The 20,653-nt window shown below is 41.4% G+C and overlaps 1 protein-coding gene across 1 annotated transcript; it reads right to left on the bottom strand.

Moving 5' to 3' along the window:
* Positions 1-19,969, bottom strand: nup107 (nucleoporin 107). Its single transcript, XM_080754457.1, has 27 exons — positions 19,861-19,969; positions 16,425-16,510; positions 15,364-15,462; positions 14,859-14,950; positions 14,585-14,717; positions 14,296-14,399; positions 13,617-13,732; positions 13,369-13,423; positions 12,849-12,920; positions 11,875-11,963; positions 11,627-11,702; positions 10,725-10,838; positions 10,326-10,416; positions 9,498-9,577; positions 8,277-8,336; positions 7,718-7,863; positions 7,540-7,588; positions 7,181-7,250; positions 6,115-6,230; positions 5,372-5,561; positions 5,077-5,183; positions 4,840-4,942; positions 4,367-4,530; positions 3,162-3,287; positions 2,438-2,551; positions 1,659-1,826; positions 1-261 (listed from the first exon to the last, which is right to left on the bottom strand). Exons 1-27 carry the CDS (start codon positions 19,866-19,868, stop codon positions 154-156), a joined length of 2,736 nt encoding a protein of 911 aa, XP_080610583.1. The 5' UTR covers positions 19,869-19,969; the 3' UTR covers positions 1-153.
* Between the last annotated feature and the right edge of the window lie 684 nt (positions 19,970-20,653).

Raw genomic sequence — 20,653 nt, 5'->3', positions numbered from 1 at the left:
TTACAGTAACCTCAAATTTACAGTTTCTGTTTTTTTTTATAATGCAATACAAAATAAGTGTATGAAAAAAAAATAGGATTGGTAACAATTCAATAACTGAGTCAGCCAACCCAAACAAAATAAACAAAACAAACACTATTCTGTGTTTTAGTGTTATGGTTGCAGTTGGTATCCAAGTGCGTCCAGTCCACTGTCCAACAGCAGCAGAGATGAATCTCTGAACCTCTGAAGGAATCGACTCAGTTCCTCTTTAGAAAACACCTGGAGAGAGAAAGACAGACAAGACAGTTAGAGAGGAGACTGGCTGACTGGAGAGACAGACAAGACAGTTAAGAGTAGACAGACTGGTGCAGTGCAGCACCCCTGGGTGCTTCAAGCAGAGAATAGAACACCTTTTGGAGAGGAGTGCAGCCCCTGGCTGTGTCTGACAACCCGGTCATTTACAACTCGGGATGGGACGATATGAAAATGTCATATCACGATTTTTGTGGCCAAAGAAATCGCGATTTACAATATTATCTCGATAAACAAAATATCCCCAACATCCATTATCCTGGGGCGGGACATTTGCCAAAAAAATGGCAGATCTACAAGCTACACAACGTGTCACAGCGTTGTGAGCTTGTAGATCGTCTATTTTTCTGGCAAAGAGATTTGGTAGATAGTGAAAAAAAGATTGTATCAAGTACGTATATAATAACTACGTTCTACCAATAGAGGGTTTAAATGGTACCGGATGTGCAGCTTGGTAAATAAAAGGTGAACTGATCCCAGTGCATGACGGAGGACGATTTCATGATAAATTAAATCTCCACGATACGAGTGTTTTTATCACGATAAATATCGCTTATCGACCCATCCCAATTTACGTCCCAACGTTAGAATCTTTACTTTCAGCTAAGCTATTATGCCAATATAACACTGATGAAAGAGCGCTCCAAGAGTGGGAGTGACCACGGCAATCGGTACAACCAGAAGGTCTTTGCCAGAGGACCTGGTAGATCTCAAATTTTGCAGTGGATGGTGCAGGGATATAAAGCTGAGTCAGCACGTGCTGTACATTATAGACCGATTTCTCAAGAGCGGCAAACCCTAACTGCAGTGTCAAGCAGCAACTCCGCAGCACTCTGGAAAAAGGTCTATAGCAGGGTTCCCCAATTAGTTTTCCCCAAGGGCCGAATTATGTCTAGCGTACCAAGCAGAGGGCCACAACATTGCAGGGGACGACGGCGGCGTTCCCACTACTCCAGCGACTGCGACAGTTCAGATATCGTCGTTGTCGGGTGAAAATCTTGTATGTCCAAAACCATTCGTTTTGCATTTATCATTTTAAAAATTATTTAAACTAGTGAAAACAGCCGATCTACAAGCACACAACGCATCGCGGTGCGAGGCGTTGTGTGCTTTTAGATCTGCTGTTTTCACAACTTTTGTGCGACGGCCTTGTATGATTTGCGAAAGAACGTACAAATTTGGAGATACAAGATTTCCACCCGACAACGACGATATATATATATGTTGTTGCTGCTCTTATACCACCATTATTACTGGGGTTGGTGTGGGTCAGACAGTAGCCCCCCGCGGGCCGCCTATTGGGGAATCCTGGTCTATAGGTTACCTATTGCACAAACAACAGGCAGCCAGTGAAGTTAACCCACCTCATACAGTCTGTGCTGGTCAGAGGCGATGATGTCAGCGAGGCGCAGCGCCTCCTGGTGTTGGTTGGAACGCTGCAGGACGTTCAGCAGCAACACACTCAGTCGGGGGAGACACAGGGAGCGCAGCATCGCCATCTGGTGGCTGCGCTCAACGTCTTCCAACGCATCCTAAAATAAGAACACATTCTTAAGTCAAATTAGAACACTTTAACACCATTAATTAACACGTTTACATTGAACGACCACTTCACCCATTTTCATCTAATTGGTCCTCACGAATGCTCATTATAAGATGGCACCATGTCTCATTGGTGGGATACAGAAACCTGCCTACTAGTAGTGACATCATCAATTGAGATTCCAAGCCATTAGAAACTACAGCCTCTCTTTTCCTGGAAAGTTAGCATGCTGAAATAGAAGCCTTGTTCTTGCATCAAAAGAACAAGGCATCAAAAAAGGCATTTAAAAAAAAGAAAAAACAATGTTCTTGAACATAGTCCATTCACAAGCTCACACAAATTATACTGCAGCCTATCAGGTGCCCGCCGCTTCCGTTCTGAGCGGCGAGGCACTGTCCCCGGGTCACTGGCTGGTCCTTGAGGTCTGAACTCTTTCTCTGAGTCCTATATTAAGAACAGTGATATATAGAGAGAGTGATAGTAGAATCATACCAGAATGGTCAGGTGGTAATCTTTATTGCACAGCTCTTTGAAGTGCAAATCACTTCAGAGAGAGTGGTAATAAATGTGACAGTAGGCTCATGATAGTGTGACATTTACCTGTCTGTTGTCCACCATCCAGCCTCCGTCAACAAACAGCAGAACGTTGTAGATTCGCTCTTTAACGTCGACAGTCAAAGCTTCAACGCCCGCCTCCCACCTGGCATAGTCACTCTACACACACACACACACACACACACACACACACACGCGTGTGTACGTTAATGTATCAGCATAGGCAGTGATGGGAAAAGTATAAAAAAATCATCAATACTGCAATGTAGAAATACATTTTACTTGCGTAAAAGTACAAAAGAATTGGTATCAAAATATACTTAAAGTACCAAAAGTAGAATGTACTCATGTAGAATGTCCCATTTCACAAGTCTACACAGGCATAACAATCTTTTTAAAATGGCAGATCTACATAATATATAGCATGTACATTGTCTATTTTCAAATGGCTGAAATGTATATAGGGTTGAAGTGGTTAATTTATGTTTTGTAATAACATTCATCTACAACATAATTATTAACTAAAGTTTACAAATAATTGTAGTGGAGTAAATGTATGATAAGTTATTGTATACGGAAGTTATTGAAAATTGGAAATACTCCAGTAAAGTAAAGAAATACCTCAAAATTGTACTTAAGTAAAGTGCTTGAGTAAATGTACTTAGTTACTTTACACCACTGTGCATAGGGTTGCGTTCACCCAATTTGACGACCAGGAAATAGTGAAATTAAACCGATTTCTGCTGTGGAAAAATAAAAAGTAAGATACCTGGTATTCCTTCTCTCTCATCTCACTGGCTACTCTCTCAGTGAACTTGGCCTGGGGGGCGGAGTCTGGCTTCTGAGGGGCGGAGTTACTGCGGCTGAACCAATCATTAAACGCCTCGTGGGCTTCCTGTTGAGATTAAATGCATATTAACTACAGTGTGTGTGTTAGGGTTGCATGATATTAGGAAACCATGCAATAACACTGTTGAATATTGTAATGATATGACTCGCGGTAAGTAAACACATATATATAACTAACATAGAATAAATAACAATGACAATGAAAAGCATACTGTATATGAAAAAAATAAAAACGAAGATTGAAAAATGGATTACTGTGTATTTCTATTTCCATTTCAACAACATGGTTTTACTTGGGGGGGGGGGGGGGGGGAGCACCTGGCTGCAGTGGCCATTTGACAATGAAAATATACTAACTTAAAATAGCGTTTCTCACATTTCCCCTTAAAGGAGTAGTTCACCCCCAAAATGACTTTTTTTCTATTGATTACTCATGCCATGGAGAGTAGAGTTCAATCATATTTTTTTGTTTTTTGTCACATTCCTAAGACAAAAATTTGATTCGAGTACCCCCATTGATTCCGGATGGGGACCCGTTTAGAAACGGTGCGGACCCGTTTAGAAACGGGTCCCCATCCGGAACGAATGGGGGTAATTTTATTGTTATCACATTTTTGTCTTAGGAATGCGACAAAAAACTAAAAATATTATTGAACTCTAGTCTCCATGGCATGAGTAATCAATAGAGAAAAAGTCATTTTGGGGGTGAACTACTCCTTTAAAGATGTTCTTCGAATAAAAAAATAAAAAAACATCCTTAGGATTGCATGTACGTACTGTATAACTAATATTGCTTTAGTGATATGTAGTGTATTGTGAATGTTGATATTGCAATGAGGATACATTTTCAATTTGCAGATATTTGTGCAGCCCTAATTCATAAATTAGTGCCCTACTTGATCATGCTACATCATCACAGAAAAGCATCAAAATGATAAGATCAACAAGCTTGAAATATGGCACAAAGTGACAAGTTTCAAGCTTGTAGATCTGCTACCGTTTTTTAATTTGAATCCTGAAACGTAATTGTTTTTCACATATGAGGTTTCCACCCGACAGACGATTTTATATCTGGTTATGTATGTAGACAGATAAGGATAGGTAGATGTTAGGTGAAGGTCTGACCAGGTAAGCTCTGATGCACAGATGCTCTCTGATGGCGTTCTCGTCCTCGGCAGGAAGAGGCGTGTCCTCCTGACTAAGACCCTCCCACTGATGATAAATCTCCCTCATAGAATCTTCTGGAAGCTTAGAGAACACGGCCTTCACCGCGTCCAGTTTCTGAACAGCTGCAGACAGACAGACAGACAGACTTGGTCAAAGTGACATCTAGTTTCGTCATATGTTATATGTCACAAGTAGATGGGAGGCCACCCAGCGCTGATCTAAGTCAGAATGTTCTGCAAAACATGTTCAGAGGTGGAGAAAATGTGCATTAAAGATCTGGATGGTATTAAATGCCGATGCTAGGGGTGGCAATTGCCAACTTACTGGGACCCCAAATGGCAAATAAATGCCACAGGAATTATGGTTTGTTTTTGCAAGAAGACAGTGTATGGAGTATTTTCTTCTATAATAGCAGACAGAGAGACAGGTACCTAAGAACTTCCTCATGATGGCATTGGACTGTTTGAGAGCTTCTGCTCGGTGGGCGGGGTCAAACAGCAGCCAATCAATGACGTCAATCTTCTTCTGGTCCTCCTATCAGACAGCACAACAAAAAGGAATTCACACATGCAGTATGTGTGTGTGTACCGTACCAATGTAGTAGCAGTGTCCAGTGTGTGTGTGTGTGTGTGTGCAGGTGTGGTAGCAGTGTCAGTGTGCGTGTGTACCTCTGTAGTCGCAGTATCCAGGGTGTTTGTGTGGTGGGTGAACTCAGTGCTGTCCCTGTCTCTAACCGTCTCCACCACCAGCTTAGTGATCGCTGCAATATCTAGGCCTAAACACACAAACACATACATACACACACACACACACGTTATTAATGTCAATGCTAATGAATTGATATTATCATATTTATATTCATGAAGTGCTTTGAATAGATAATTTCACACACCACCTAAACATAATATTTACCATCAACTAAAAATAAACGTCAGGTTATTGATTCATAATTAGTTTTCTTACCAGAATCATTTGCCAGATGCAGACACCTCTTCCTCTGTTCCGATTGGCTTATGGTCTCCAGGAAGTTGGCATACTGTACAGTCGCTGTCTCGACGGGAAGTTGACCGACATAGCTGGCGACGAGTTCCCACTGATCCTCTTTGATCAAGACGCTGATGTAAGACTTCAGTATGTCCACACATATGTCCTCCTGTAATAAGTAAGAAATATGGTAGTTCATCACAGAGAAAAATGATCTCAGGGTTCATTTATCCATTTCTACCTCAGTTTTAAATTAACGTTCACCCAATTATATGTATAATATTTAGACCTGATATCTAATGTTTACAATTAAATAGATTAGTTTGATTAAATTGCTGCAACCCTTCACTTCAGGTGGCTGCACATCCTCTATAGCACAATTTCAGTGTATCGGGACCATGTGGGTTGTTTATTTTTCATTTACTAGTTTTAGTTTATTTCAAAGGATTTGACAAGTTAAAGGGATAATTTACCCCCAAAATCTTCTATCAATTACTCACCCCATGGAGACTTGAATTCATGGATATATTTTAGTTTTTTGTCGCATTCCAAAGCCAATAATTTGAGGAGAGTGTCTCTATAAGGACTAGGGAATAAAGCAGGCTCTTTGTGTCTCCATAGTGAACCACAAAATATCCATGAAATAAAAAGTTTGGGAAACAAGTAGTGTGTGTGTGTGTGTGTGTGTGTGTGTGTGTGTGTGTGTGTGTGTGTGTGTGTACTTTTAGTGCCATGCCCAGAGAGCGATAGAACAACACCAGGTGAGTCATGAAGCGCAGCAGGTGAGATGGGAGGGGCTTGGAACCTGTCAGCCAAACACTGAAGTCCTCCAGAAGACCTGAGGAAGAGACAGGGACAACTTGAACCCTAGTTGCGACCACAGGTCGCAAGTTTACTATGAAAACCGGCACATCGTGTCCGCGTATCTCTGTCTGTTTGAAGGTCACGCCTGACAATGTGGTTCCCCTGACACATCACTGTGACATCACCTACAGTATGTAAAAATCCATATATTGGTATTCCCCAGAATCCCTTTTTATACCCATATATGAAGATCCCTGATGTCATCGATATACTGTACATCACTGGCCAGATGGCCAACACATGGCCCATGTCTGTGTGGCTGGTTCAGAGAGGGATCTGGTTTGTTTTGTTTTGTGGTGATTTTTTAAGTTTAAAAAAAAACAGATAGGGATCGCCATGTATGGGCATAAAAGGGATTGTATGTTGTGATGTCATGGGACTTAGGAACCACTGACATAGTCCCTTTTATATATGGAGATCCCTGATGTCATCAATATAAAGCCCATATCTAACAGGACTTCATATGGGAATGTCCATATATGGAGGAAGACAGCCCATATCTGTGTGGCTGGTTCAGACAGGGATCTCCATGTACAGGGCATAAAAGGGATGTACTATATAGAGTACATGGATCTCCATATATGGGTACCAGGGATCTCATATTGGGTAACTGGTCCGATATACATCAATGGCCAGATGGCCAAGAATTGGCGCGAATTGACATATTTAAAGAAGCCTCCCTTTACGGAGCTTGAGCTCTGATTGGAGTATAACAGAGTGACGTAATGACTAGCAGAGCTGTGAATGAGGAATAGGAATAGGAGTTGAATGACAGCTGATTACAGCTGAGGCGGGCAATAACTGCATAAGCTAACACTATGCCTCATTTATTCTGTGTGAAAGCACCAAAAACTATGTCACCAAAATATGACAGGAAACAGCAAGTCAGGGGTTAAATCAACTGTAAAGGTCACAGGGTCGTACCGTCCAGGTCTCCTAGGATGACAGCCTTCTGGATCACATGATAATGTTCTTTGGTCTCCTCCAACACCCTCTGACACACACACACACACACATTCCAGATACACATTATGATAATCCAATTAAGCAATCAGCAACCTATATAAAGAATAAATGGACATTATCTGTCCAGCAAAAATGTACTGTTTCAAATTCATGCATGAACCACACCAACATTTGACTTGCCTTACTGGTATGATAAAAAACTCTTGAATCACGACAAGTTAAGCTCTAATATGCCATTAGATGTGAGAAACACAAGTAAAAAACGATATCCCTAATGTTATACTGTGTGTATTTGTATGTGTGTGATTCCTACCTACCTTAGACTCTGTTGCTTGGAGCTCCTCAAACACTTTCTCCATTGTCCAGCTGAAGAGACAGACAGAAAATTTAGAGGTAGACAGATAGACAAGGCAGACAAACCGAGAAAAAGAGAATATTTCTGGTACGGTAAGATTATATTATGTCATTTAAATGGTGTGCGTGCGTGTTTATTACTTGGCTTCCAGATACTCTCTTGGCAGTGTGTCAATTTCCTGGTGGGCCATGCCCGATGACATCACTTCTTGTTCCACCAGCGAGTCGACCATCACTTTGAAGTATGCCCAGACACAATCCTCCCATGACTCACACACTGGCAACAACTGCACGCGTGCGCCCACACACACACACACACACACACACACACACACACACACACACACACACACACACACACTAACTATAAGTTTCTCTACTATAGTTGATGTGTGTGCCAGTATCTGAATCTGAAACCATTTTATGATTTTACACAGCATATTTAGCGTGTTGACGCAAAACAAGAAATGCAGGCCCGGACACTACCCTAGCGTTCCATCCACTAGAAACTGCAACACGCTGACAGGCTATCAGAGCCTGTTAGCCTGAATGCACATCGCTGGTTCGAGTCCCATTCCCAACAACCTTTGCTGCGTGTCTCTCATCTTCACTTAACTATGAATAAAAGGCAGAAAAGCCTAAAACGAAATGTTGAAAAAACAAACAAACAGACAAGGCAGTAAAGGGGACGTTAACATACCGGCTTGATGTTTCCACTCAGTACAGCATAGATTGCCTTCTCATATCGGTTCATCTTCTCCTGAAAGACACAATACATAAATACACTTTATACACACATATGCCTATGCTTGCAGCTCCTGGTACTCCAATATCAAAATGTCACTAAAGAATAAGCTTCAAACCTCCCAAAACTAACTGATTTCACTACTTCTCTGCCTGGTGCCCATGATGACCCACCTTTCCCAGCCAATTTTGCTAACCTTGAATGGCTCGTGGTAGAAGACACGGTTAAACAATTTAAAATGGGATTGGTTTTCAAAATAGTCAATGTGACTGTCCCCAATACCTGCATATCTGACTAAATACCTCCAAAAAATTAGCGATTCCCACAATACTAGAGGGAGCGTAAACAACAATCTTATGACACCCACAAAACAAACATGGGAAAATTCTCTTTCAACAGCACTGCCACCCAAGTGTGGAATACCCTGACCCTTTCCCTTGAAAAAAGTAGTTCACTGGCTTCCTTCAAAACAGCCTTACAAATTCACCTTTCAGGAGGTCAAAGGGAGAGGTAGTTATCACTTCTCCCTTAGACAGGTGAGAAGTGATACCCCCCTTTATTTATAATAAAATATTATTATTGATACTACACCGTCTGAGGAAAAGTAATAAAATAATTGTATTCTTAGGACCCATACGTACATGAACACATAAGAATAAAAGAACCCTTGAACCTTGTGATGCACAAGTAGCTAATAGTACATCAGCACATTAGATGAACCCCAAAACGCACTTTCATAAATGTTTCAACATTGACATACCCCAACTAACCGCACGTCTTAACGTCCATTCAACGCAGTCCGAGATGTCTTTCTTGGGTCGATCTTTAGGCTCTTTGACACAGATTAGATTTGCACCAAAAAATACTCTAGCCTAATACAGCACCAAACTTGACTTCACAAGTCACAGACATGGAGAAGGTGGTGACCAAACATGCTTGGATTTGAAAAGAACATGTTTTGGGAGATTTGATCAGGACATGATCCCTATTGAACTTAAGATACGATAAGGTCTCTTTTCCCTCTCTCCATCTAATGCATTGTCACACCAAACAGTCTGAGCTCTTTCCTATGCTGGGTTTGTAGATCTATTTTCACGGATGTTTGCCAATACAACCAGAATAGGGAAACTAGGGTTAACGTGGTTGTTATAATTATTATTTTGTGTATATAAATACCTCTTCAGCCAGTCTCCAACAACAGGTTTTCCAGATTCCTCGATTAGGGTTTCCTTCAACCGGCAGCAGCTCCACAGAGTCTGAGAGAATAGTATTATGAGTAGTAATTAGAATAGAAATAACAACAACAGGCGGGCAACCAAGAGACTAGAGGTGCGTAGTTGAGCTGCAGAATGCCAAACCCTTTTGGAAAACTTCACACAAAATGTTAAGTCTATGTGTGGGTTATGAAAAGTATTAACAAGGTTGTGACTAAATAACACTGGATCATTGGAACACACAGGATACCGTTTGTTCCAATGAAACGTGTCACTTCACAGCACATTTCGAACTTGCAGATCTGCTATTTTTTATACTTTTGTGTGACGCGTCGCTTGTAGTGTGATAGGTTAGAGCTAACATTTTCGAAAAATACGTTCTAGAAAGGTGTCATTCTGAGAAATTGCATGTGTGGTTGCACTGAAAAGAGTCACGAGGAATCCAATGGGAAATAATTTCCATCTTACCATTTATATTACATATTGTGATCAAGTCTGATTGGACATTATATTTATATTGTATACAATCAGAAAAGGTCCAATGAACTCAATTGACTTTTATGATTACAGAAAAGTTAAATGAAAACAGGTTTACTTTAGGTGACATGAAGGTTTACAGAAAACCTTAGGACTAGAACAATAGTCTGGTTGCCTATAGCAACCACACTAAATATGGATATAAGATGTTTCTTCCCAACAGCAACGATGCAACACAGACCTCTGATGCTGGGGTCATAGTAACGGTGTCGAGGTTGTCATGACAACAGTGTGGTTGTGATAGTAACGGTACCTGAGGTGATGTTGGGGTCATGGTAAAGCTTCCATCCCTCCAGAGTCGCTGCTCTCCAGGCCTGACCACAGCGTTTACACAGCCTCTGAGCCTGCACACACACACACACACACACACACACACACACAGTTAACACCGTATATATTCAAGTTGACTTATGTTTGCTTGGAAGCTAATAAATGTTCTCAAAATATAAACTTCAATGAAATCTACGTATTTCAAATGGATTAGAAAATGTAGCACTTTTTTGAAAAGTATCGGTCAAAACATTGCTAGCCTAACTCAGTGGCATGAATATAAAATATCTAAAATAGCAATATAACGTGTCACATTGTGAGCTTGTAGATTGTCAATAACGCTGCGGTTAATGTTCATGGGTGGAAAAGAGCCCAAACATACCTGTTCAATCATCCCAGCTCGGATGAGGGTGAACAGGTTCTTCAGGAGTCTGTTGTCATCCTCTCTGTCCAGGTCCACCAGAGGGCGCTGTTGTCTCACTGGAGCATCTGGGTCCTATCACAGAGAGACAGACAGGTAGACACACATACAGGCGGAGAAGGATGAGTACAGGGAGACAGCAGGGGTCATCACCATGCTGGCTTGTGGCGGACATTTTTGTCTCTTTTTTTGCCACGGACATGCAAATAAGTGGACAATAACATATTACCACTTACCAGAAACACACGAAGAGCTTGCCCTAAAATACTGTATAATACATTGGTCAAGGGACCTTGGGGGTTCCCTGAGGGTGGTCTGTAAAAAAAAAAACTACTAGTGGACTCCTAATGTGCCAGTGTCGTAAATCAGTGTCATCCATATTCTGAAGAAAACCTGGAGACTGACATTCAGTAATTGGGGTGTATATAATATAAAGTCTTTGCCACGGACACATTTGTCTGTGTACGTACGGACATATCGATGACCACTGAGAGACAGACAGGCAGCCCCAATAGTGGGCTTGCAAGTGGGCAACCAAATAATTGCCCAAACTCAATGATAATTGAATATTAATAATTGACTTAAAAAATAAAACGTCATATGTTTCTCATTTAAAACCTTGAAAGATTTGTTTTCATTGTGATACCAATAAATAGGAGCTTATTATGTATAATGTGTTCATTCCATTGATCCAAGCCAGAACACAATCGATTGAATCATTGATCATTAAAATAAGCATGACCAAACCGTCTAACTTAACACTAAGTGGTCAGACGGGTGGACGCAAAACATTTCCCTGATCCTCCAGACAAGGTTGGGAAGCACTGCTTCTATCCATGAGAGCAGAAGGCCAGGGCTCTCACCAGTTCAGTAACCAGGGCTGTAGTGACTCCAGCACTTCCTGCTCTTCTCATCTTCAAAGCATGGAGGGTGTTCTCCCTGCAACCCAAGACACATTCATATGTAAACATCATCTCACCTCGAGATCTGCGACACAAGCTGTTTCCACTGGTCTGTTGCTCATCGCTACTCCAAATGTACACACAGTGTATGTCAAAGACGCACCAACATGTATGCCACGACAGAGACAGACAGACAGACGGGTACTGACCAGTAGACGTTCTTGGCATAGTATTCGATGTTGTCCGCAAAGTCTCCAATCTGATCTTTGGCAATGCTCTCAAGCCAATCAACAACCACCTAGAGAGACAAAACGGGCAGAACTGTCAGTATGTCAATCAATGATTAAGTAGAGTCTACTGAGCGGGGCGCATGGATTAAAGCTAAATACAATCTCATGATAGAAACCTTTTGTCAGAGCCAAGAAGTCCTAATTTGTAAATATTGTAAAAAAATACACCTAGTGTTAAGTGAGCTGTGCTATTTAGGAGTTAATGTTATTAAGCGTCACGCTTGGGCGTACGCTGTACAACAAACTTTGCGCACTTTGTGCCAAGATGCAGGCCAGCTGTAGGCCATGCTTCAGAGCCTGGACAACACACTTTGAGCACTTTGGGCCAAGATGCAGGCCAGTTGTAGGACACGCTTCAGGGCCCAGACTTTTATGAAATTATGTTTTTAGGTATTATCGTTCTTGCTCTTCTACAACCAGTCAACTAGTTGAAGAAATCACAGATTGCGGCTTGAGAACATTCATGTTCATGGAAGATGCTTCTGAACATGTATTCTATTGCTAGTTTGACTACTTCCAATACTCTTCAATCTTAAAATAACCAATAGCCAAAAATAATAGATCTACCCAGCTCACCAACACGTCGCTATTTTTGGTGCGCGACGTGCAACTCAATAGAAGACCAAAAGACAGAAATGTAATCCATGTTGGCGACTATGACGGTTGGTGTCTGGTCAATCGATGTATTCTTAAAGCAAACGGCTGATTCCAGACCAACGTAAAACACAAAATGTACCGTAAATAGTAAATACAGTAATAATATCAATGACTGTCACCTATATCATAGAATTGTACAGTGAATAGTACAATAATATGAGATCAATGACTTCATGCTACCTATATTATGGAGTGGTATAATGCAACATTCATGTGTGCGTGCGTGTATGTATTACCTGGCTCTGTCTGACGACTGCATCACGTTGGAACAGTTGATCCACGACTAACTTCTCACTCTCGCAGGGAAGCTGCGTGCACACAAACAGTCATTACATTTCTTTCATTGGATCTCAGTTAGATGACATTGTTCTGACATTTTCTTTCAAGACAAACAAACAGCCTGTGAGCCCAATTCATTTTTGGGGCACTTCGGCACTGTGAATTGGCAACCAATTTAATTTTGTATAAATTAAATCAAATTGAATTCTCGGGCACGGCACCTCTGGATTCTAGGGTTGGGGCAATAAATGTGTTAATCTAAAAGGTAATTAATAGAATACATGCCATGTAAATAATTAATAGTTACAGCCCTAATCAACAGATCAAGGTTAAAGTCAGGATGTTTAAACACACAGTAGTCTGTTTTTGTTTTATTGTGTGTGTGTGTGTGTGTGTGTGTGTGTGTGTGTGTGTGTGTGTGTGTGTGTGTGTGTGTGTGTGTGTGTGTGTGTGTGTGTCTCTCTCGCTCTCTCTTACCGATAGGTCCATCATGGCGCTGGCGTCGTCTCCGATCTCTGACTGAACACGATCCCTGGATACAAACAGAAAGGTGTTGGTTCCCATGGGAACTGAACATTTATATCCCAAACATACTCATTGTGCGTGAAGTTGAGGTAATGGCTGGCTCAGTAACCAACAGAGAGACAGGCAGACAGAGAGGTAGACCGACAGACAGAAATACAGGAAAAGTTGAGGTGGCTGGTTCAGTAACAACAGACAGGTACCTGTACAGTGAGGAAATCAGTCCCCATGTGTTGTGTTCCTGCTGTAGAATCCATTTAACTCCAGCTGTCTTACTGAGCTGACCCGACCTCAGAACCACATGCTCCAGAGTAGCAACCTATACACAGTAAAATACATCATTACAGCCGGCCTACACCAGAGAATTTGCAGACACGCACGCGATTCCAGCATATTTTAGAATGCGTATGCGGGGCTCGTGTTACGCACACATGCTTTGAAAAGCCTGGTGTAGTCCTGCCGTTTACAGAAATTGAAAGACAACTTAACTCATTGCTTGCTACAATTTTGACTTTGGACGCTTTCAGAGACCCTTATGGGTCCATTTGGTTTCATTTAACTCTCGAGAGTTAATTATTGTTAAACATCTGCATTACTTGATTGAAGTCTACACAATTAGAGAATGTAGAAGAATTGTTATTTAGATCGTTTGCCGGTCATCTTTCCTGCGGTACCAAATCAATACAGCATGGAATAGTGGACAAAATCTGATCCAACGACGACACAATATTCAAAGTCTTGGTTCTGAGAGGCAAAATGTCATCAAATGGTGGTACGTGGCGCAGATGCCGATGACTAATGGATCTTGATATGAAAAAGGTAAAAAACCACTGCGATCAACAACAGCGATCGCCCCGTCTCTATTTTGAGGGATTCTTGCACCTTGTCCTGGCAGAGATCCTTGTAGTCCTCCAACAGATCACACACAGCAGAAGAGGAAAACTTCATGAGGGAAGCAAGGAACTCTGGGAACAGACTGGCTGCAGCTGAAGGAGAGAAGCAGTGGTGAAAAAAAAAACAATGTTTTTTTTACTTAACTAAAAGTATCAATACTGCAACGTAGAAATACTCTCTGTCCTGGCACAAAGATGCATTCAAGTGGGGGACCGACCGGCAGCCAAATACAATGTGGGAAAACATTCAACGTTTGAGAACCACTAGTTCAGTTTACCGGCCTCTCCTGGGTCGTCTTCCTTAAGCAGGGCGGAGCTAAGGTTGCCGACGTCATCGGTGAAGCTGGCATCAACCAATCCAGATAGAGGAGAGGGGTGAAACCCTGTAGTCCAATCGCTCTCGTCTAGGAGCTACACATACAAAAAACGTACACAGATTAATACACTGATAACTGTCTCTCGGTGTGTGGTGTGTGTGTGTGTGTGTGTGTGTGTGTGTGTGTGTGTGTGTGTGTGTGTGTGTGTGTGTGTGTGTGTGTGTGTGTGTGTTACCATGCTAGCTCCTGGTGTGTTCATGAATCTGGGAGTTCTGCCTCCTGTTGCTATGATGGACGACACATCTGGATTCCGATTCCTGGGAGTGACTGACAGAAATGTTGACTTAAGTGTGATTGATTTAGTTTAGTCAGTTTAGTCATTGAATAAACTGTAATTACATTTTGGTAATATTTTATTCATATGAAAAGTTTTGATTTCAGTCAATCTACAAGCTCAAAATAGACCTGCTATTTATTTATTTATTTATTTACAAATGTCCTACTGTACATAAAACCGCTGCCTAAAATGTTTATGTGCTTACGAGTCACAAGTACAGAAATACAAACGTGTGCGTGTGTGTGTATCGTCTCTGTCGGGTGTATAAGGACGGGGCGGGACACAGTGAAGTAACATTAGCAACATTGTTTACTGGTCAAACAGGAGGTCACGTCACATACAGGCAATGAATCCTGGGACATGTAGTCTATGCACTGCTGCTACAGTGTGCATGTGTTGTTACCTGCTTGTCTGAACAGAGATCCTGGAGTGTTTCTCTGGGTTAGGGTCCGGCCTGGTGTTACACTGGAGAAGCCTGGGCTGAGGTTGTCTGGCGACGGGACTGAACGGCAGTGCTCAGGCAAACAACCAGCGGTGGAAAAAAGTACTCGCGACATGTTTTACTTAAAGGGCCAGTTCACCTCTGAGACAACCAGATCTTATTTTATTGTTGTTTGGACAAGATCAACACAATCCTGAGTATTTTTTTGTGTTCAATCTGTGTTTTGAGATATTTTAGTATTTCAGCATGAATGATGATGCATTTTGCATCATATGACTCATCATGCTGCATCATATGATGCAAAATGCATCATCATTCATGCTGAAATACTAAAATATCTCAAAACACAGATTAAACACAAAAAGGAAATGGCATCAAAATGTACTTCAAGTAACAAAAGTAGAAAGTACTTATTGTTCAGAATGTGTCCATTTCACAAGTAAATACTATACTTGATACAATTACTTCTAAATACTACAGCTGCTACAGCAGGGGTCCCAGAACTATTCAGCTCAAGACCCAAAATATTAATTTGGCGTCTCCCTGGTGACCCAGCCTTACAAAAATACATTATGAATTAACTATTTATTCCCTTTTTTATATAGTATATATTTAACTGTGATATAGTGAAAATAGCTGATTCTACGTGTGGTGTGTGTGTGTGTGTGTGTGTGTGTGTGTGTGTGTGTGTGTGTGTGTGTGTGTGTGTGTGGGAGTGTGTGTGTGGGAGCGAGGGAGAGAGAGAGAGAAGCCTCGTCTATCCTCGGGGCTCTAAGCAACTGCGTGGTCTGCTAATGCTTTTTTGATAAACGTGGACTGAAAGACCCGATTGCACGATCCTCACGAGTTGTTATACCTTTTCGTTTAAGGTGATTAATCAACGATAACGTATACAATAATACTGTATCAAATACGATACCAACTGGGATAATTGAAGGGGAGAAATAATGGACTGAAGTTAAATTTCCTAACATTTTTTGGAGGAATCGAGTTAATTTCTCTTACTCTGACACAGAGGATACATGCAACCTTTTTGTAGCTGCGTCTGCGAGCTGCTCTCGTGACCTCTGTGTCCCTGGCCAACGGAGACAGCAACTCATCTTCTCCCCTACAGAGAATAAACGCATGATGAATAATAATGTTAGCACAACTAGCATTACATGTTCATGACTAAACAGAGTGGACACAAGAGAGACAATACAGTGTGAATAGCAACAAATAATATTTTCATAATACTACATCCTGAGATAGCTACTGTAACGATTGATTGATTCTGGTCCTAATCTCAAGACAGCCTGTCTCTCTCAGACTCACGTCTCCCTCTCCATCGTCTCCTCTTCTCTCTCTCTCATTTTCAGTCTCAGTCTGCATGTAGGTATTAGGTAAATGACATTGGAAAATGCAATATGACATAAGCTGATTGTCGCTAAATTCGCACCTCGTTCAAAGATTTGCCCGAAGCAAATGGCCCTCAATGGTCAATTTGGTTACATGTGTACACTCTCAGAGTCAGGTGAACCCCACTTAACATTTTTTGGGGTATTTAGAATTAGACGTACGGTACGGCTAGGCTAATCCCGAGTCTATACATTGACTTATATAGCCGTTGAAATAACGTTTCAACATCTAAGCTAAGCCTAGCTGTCTAAAAAAAAACATTTACTTTTAGACCAGTCACAATATTAGCACAACTAGCATTACAGGTTCATGACTCAACAGAGTGGACACTGAGATAAAGCACAGGATAAAAAACTAAACAGCAGGATAACACAATACTTTCATACTAATACATTCATAATGGTCCTCAAGTGTTCATTTTCAAAAGCGAAGAAAAAGTAGTAGCCAATAGGCTCTATACTGGACTAGAAAAGGTGGTGCCCTTTGGATGTTTGGCCCCTTACTGCCTCCCTGAAAGGCCATCAAATTTCAATGTAATGAGTCCTGGGACCCATGGATGGCCCAGGACCTCAAATCTGTAATTACTGATCAAGTGCATTGTTCAACTGGTGTTTGATCTTATATATTCAAGAATGTTGAAAATGTATCGCAACAAACAAGTGCCGAACCAAACACTTACCCCAATTAAAATATTTTGGATATTACTGGACATAAATGATATTCTACACACTGCAGCCTGTCTCTCTCTCACTCACGTGAACACCTTGTGTGTCTTTGCTCTTTGCTCTTGCTCTCTGCACTTATTTATCTGCGTCACTCTCTCTTGCTCTCTCTCTCTTGCACTCTCACACCATTCTTTATGTCCTTTCTCACACCGTCTCTTCCTCTCTTTCTCCAACTCTCCCAGTCTCTCGCTCACTCTCATTCCCACACCCACACTCCATCTCTCTCTCACCCACACATACACATGTGACACACATACACAAACAAACAGAACACAGGCACAGCAATAGGGCTGCATGTAGACCCTGCGGGTGAAGAGAGTACTATTAAACACATTGTGCAGTACTGCAGTTGTCAACGACGACTTCATCCATTTTCAACATATCTTCTTATAAAATGGTCCTCACTAATATTAATTTTAGTATATGCGGAGCCGTAGCTACCACCTCACTAATATTAATAAAAAATATAATATGGCACCGTTTTTGTCTACTCACTCTTCATCTCAGGAGAACTGTGGGCCGTGCCTACCAGTGACATCATCAATCCAAGCTAATAGAAACTACAGGCTTTTTATTCCTGTAAAGTTAGCATACTAATAGGCCCTGGCCTATATATAGCATGCTAACTTTACAGGAATAGAAAGCCTGCAGTTTCTATTAGCTTGGGGCATAGCAGTGGTTTACTGGTGCCACTACTTATTTTAAGCCCAGAATCAAGCCATCCATGATTCAGAAATGTCTACAGCCCTCCTCTGAAGACATAAACCAAGAAAAAAAAGGGGTACCATTTTATCATGAGCATTAGTGAGGTCCAGGATGAGTTGAAAATGGGTAGAGTCGTCCAATGCGTCCAATGACCTTGTTCCTTTTCCCTGAAATCAATGCAATTCTTATGCTTGATTTATAACCCCCTTTGGGAGGCACCTAGGTGCAAAACTTAAACTTGATTTGCACCCAAGTGGTCTCATCGACTTCAATGTTAATGTAACAGGGTCTCCCTACTTAACAGAAGATAGTTACACTTTCAGGTTCGGATACCAATTTTAACCGTTCAGAGACTAAACACTGTACCTGCAGAAGTTGCAGTCTGCATGTAGGGTAAATTACAAAATGCAATATATGACAATTATGTCAAGTTAGCTGATTATCGCAAAATTCGAAATTTGCCTGAAGCCTCTCAGCGTCAGCCAGCCAGGTTACTACAGTGTAGTAGACACATTTAATTTCTTATTGAACACTGTAAGTATACAACAATAATACCTTTAATATAGTCTACCAGCTCTGGGATTGGAGATAAATGTACTAAAGCTCAACTCATGACCTGATAGATCCCATTTTCCAGAAAACAAGCTTTGTGTATCAAGCGAGCCTCATGTCCAGACTGAAATACCGGTATACATGAATAACAATCATAATAAAACAGCTTTACTGTCAAACTTTGCAATCACAATTTTATGTTTCACAAGAACTAAGTGAAACATTATTTGCAGCTGATTCAGCACCACCACAACAAACACACGGAACATTTATCGTCAGTGGTGTAAAGTAATTAAGTACATTTACTTAAGTAATGTACTTCACATTATACACGTTTGAAAATAGCCGATCTACAAGCTCACAATGCGTAGCGATGTGATGCATTCAATCAATCAATCGTTGTGAGCTTGTAGAGCAGCTATTTTCAAATGATTTTTAGACATTTGAAAACTTGAAATAGTACCTTTAAGCATAATGAGTACTTTTACTTTTGGTACTTTAAATACATTTTGATGCCATGCTTTCGTACTTTTACTCAAGTACATTTTGAATTTCAGACTTCTACATTTGAATTCCAGACGTTTAATTATTTCTACATTGCAGTGCTGATACTTTTTCAAAAAGTAACACGATTTTAGTACTTTTTCCACCACTGACCACAACAAACATACTATCATTTGTTAATATTCGTTATATTAATTATGACAGCTTGACATTACAGGCTGACAGGTGGATTATAGTTAGCTAGCATCAGTCATTCTATGCTAGTGGTTCTCAAAGTGGATTCAAGGGAGTCTAAATTGACCCATACAAGTCTTGTAACTCTGACAGTGTACAAATGGAACCAAATGAACCCGTTAGGGTTAATTTCGTTCCATTTGTACACAGTCAAGAGTTAAGGGGGAGACCTTGAAAGTTGACAGTTTGAGAACCACTGTTCTATGCTAACTGGATAGCATTAGCCATGTGTGTCCAGTAGACAGACAGGCATACGTAAAATATGAAACCCTCCGTCACTGCGCGCCATTTACAGTTGTTGTTCTAATAGTGGCGATAGGAGAGTATTTCGTTATTTTACCAGTCCATGTTTGTAGGTTTGCACGTTGTTCTGTCTGAATTCGTAGGTGTTTTGACTTTTATTCCTCGCCGCTCGCGCCGACAGGATTTCAAGTTAACAACACTTCTGCTTCCGGTCCCTCTTCTTCTTCTCTTACTTGGGTTTGTTGGCGGTCGGCAAACAAACGTGTGCATTACCGCCACCGATACACCAACACGGAGCTAGAAAGGAACGCCCATAAACGTCACATCCGCTTTGAGCGTGGGGGAAAACAAAGAGCAGCACCTGGCTGCAGACACTAGGGTCCTGTTGATGTCCACGGGAGACAGGAACATCAACAAGTGGCAGGAAGTGACCTCACAGTGTCAAGTGACTTCATGCCGCTTGTGGAGGTCACGTGACGTCTCTGCCTTGCAGTCCAAGGCACTACAGTCCCTTTGAGCCGCATTGTCGCTATGTGTACATGTTATCTTTTATCTTTTAGACAACCCAACTCTACCCCCTAACCCTAAACAGAACCTCCATGGGGTAGAGCCATAGAGCTATAATAATAATAGAGAGGGCAACTGATATCCCCGCCCGTCCACTTGCATTGAGTTGCTCACCCAGCGCATGAAGCGTACTTCCGCGTTTGAAAAGCCTCTGAAAAGTGACGTATTGGGTCAACTATTTGACCCTGTGACGCGTTTTGCGTCATAGTTTGTTTTCATGGACGCGCCTGCGGCTCAAAGTCATGAACGAGCACTGCCACTGTGAACGCGCTGGGGCTCAAGTCATGAACGAGCGCCGCGAGTACGAGCTCTGTTGGTTTAGA

Source organism: Nannobrachium achirus (assembly GCF_963921795.1).
Source record: "Nannobrachium achirus genome assembly, chromosome: 23".
NCBI lineage: Eukaryota > Metazoa > Chordata > Actinopteri > Myctophiformes > Myctophidae > Nannobrachium > Nannobrachium achirus.
This window is presented reverse-complemented; position numbering and strand designations above follow the sequence as displayed.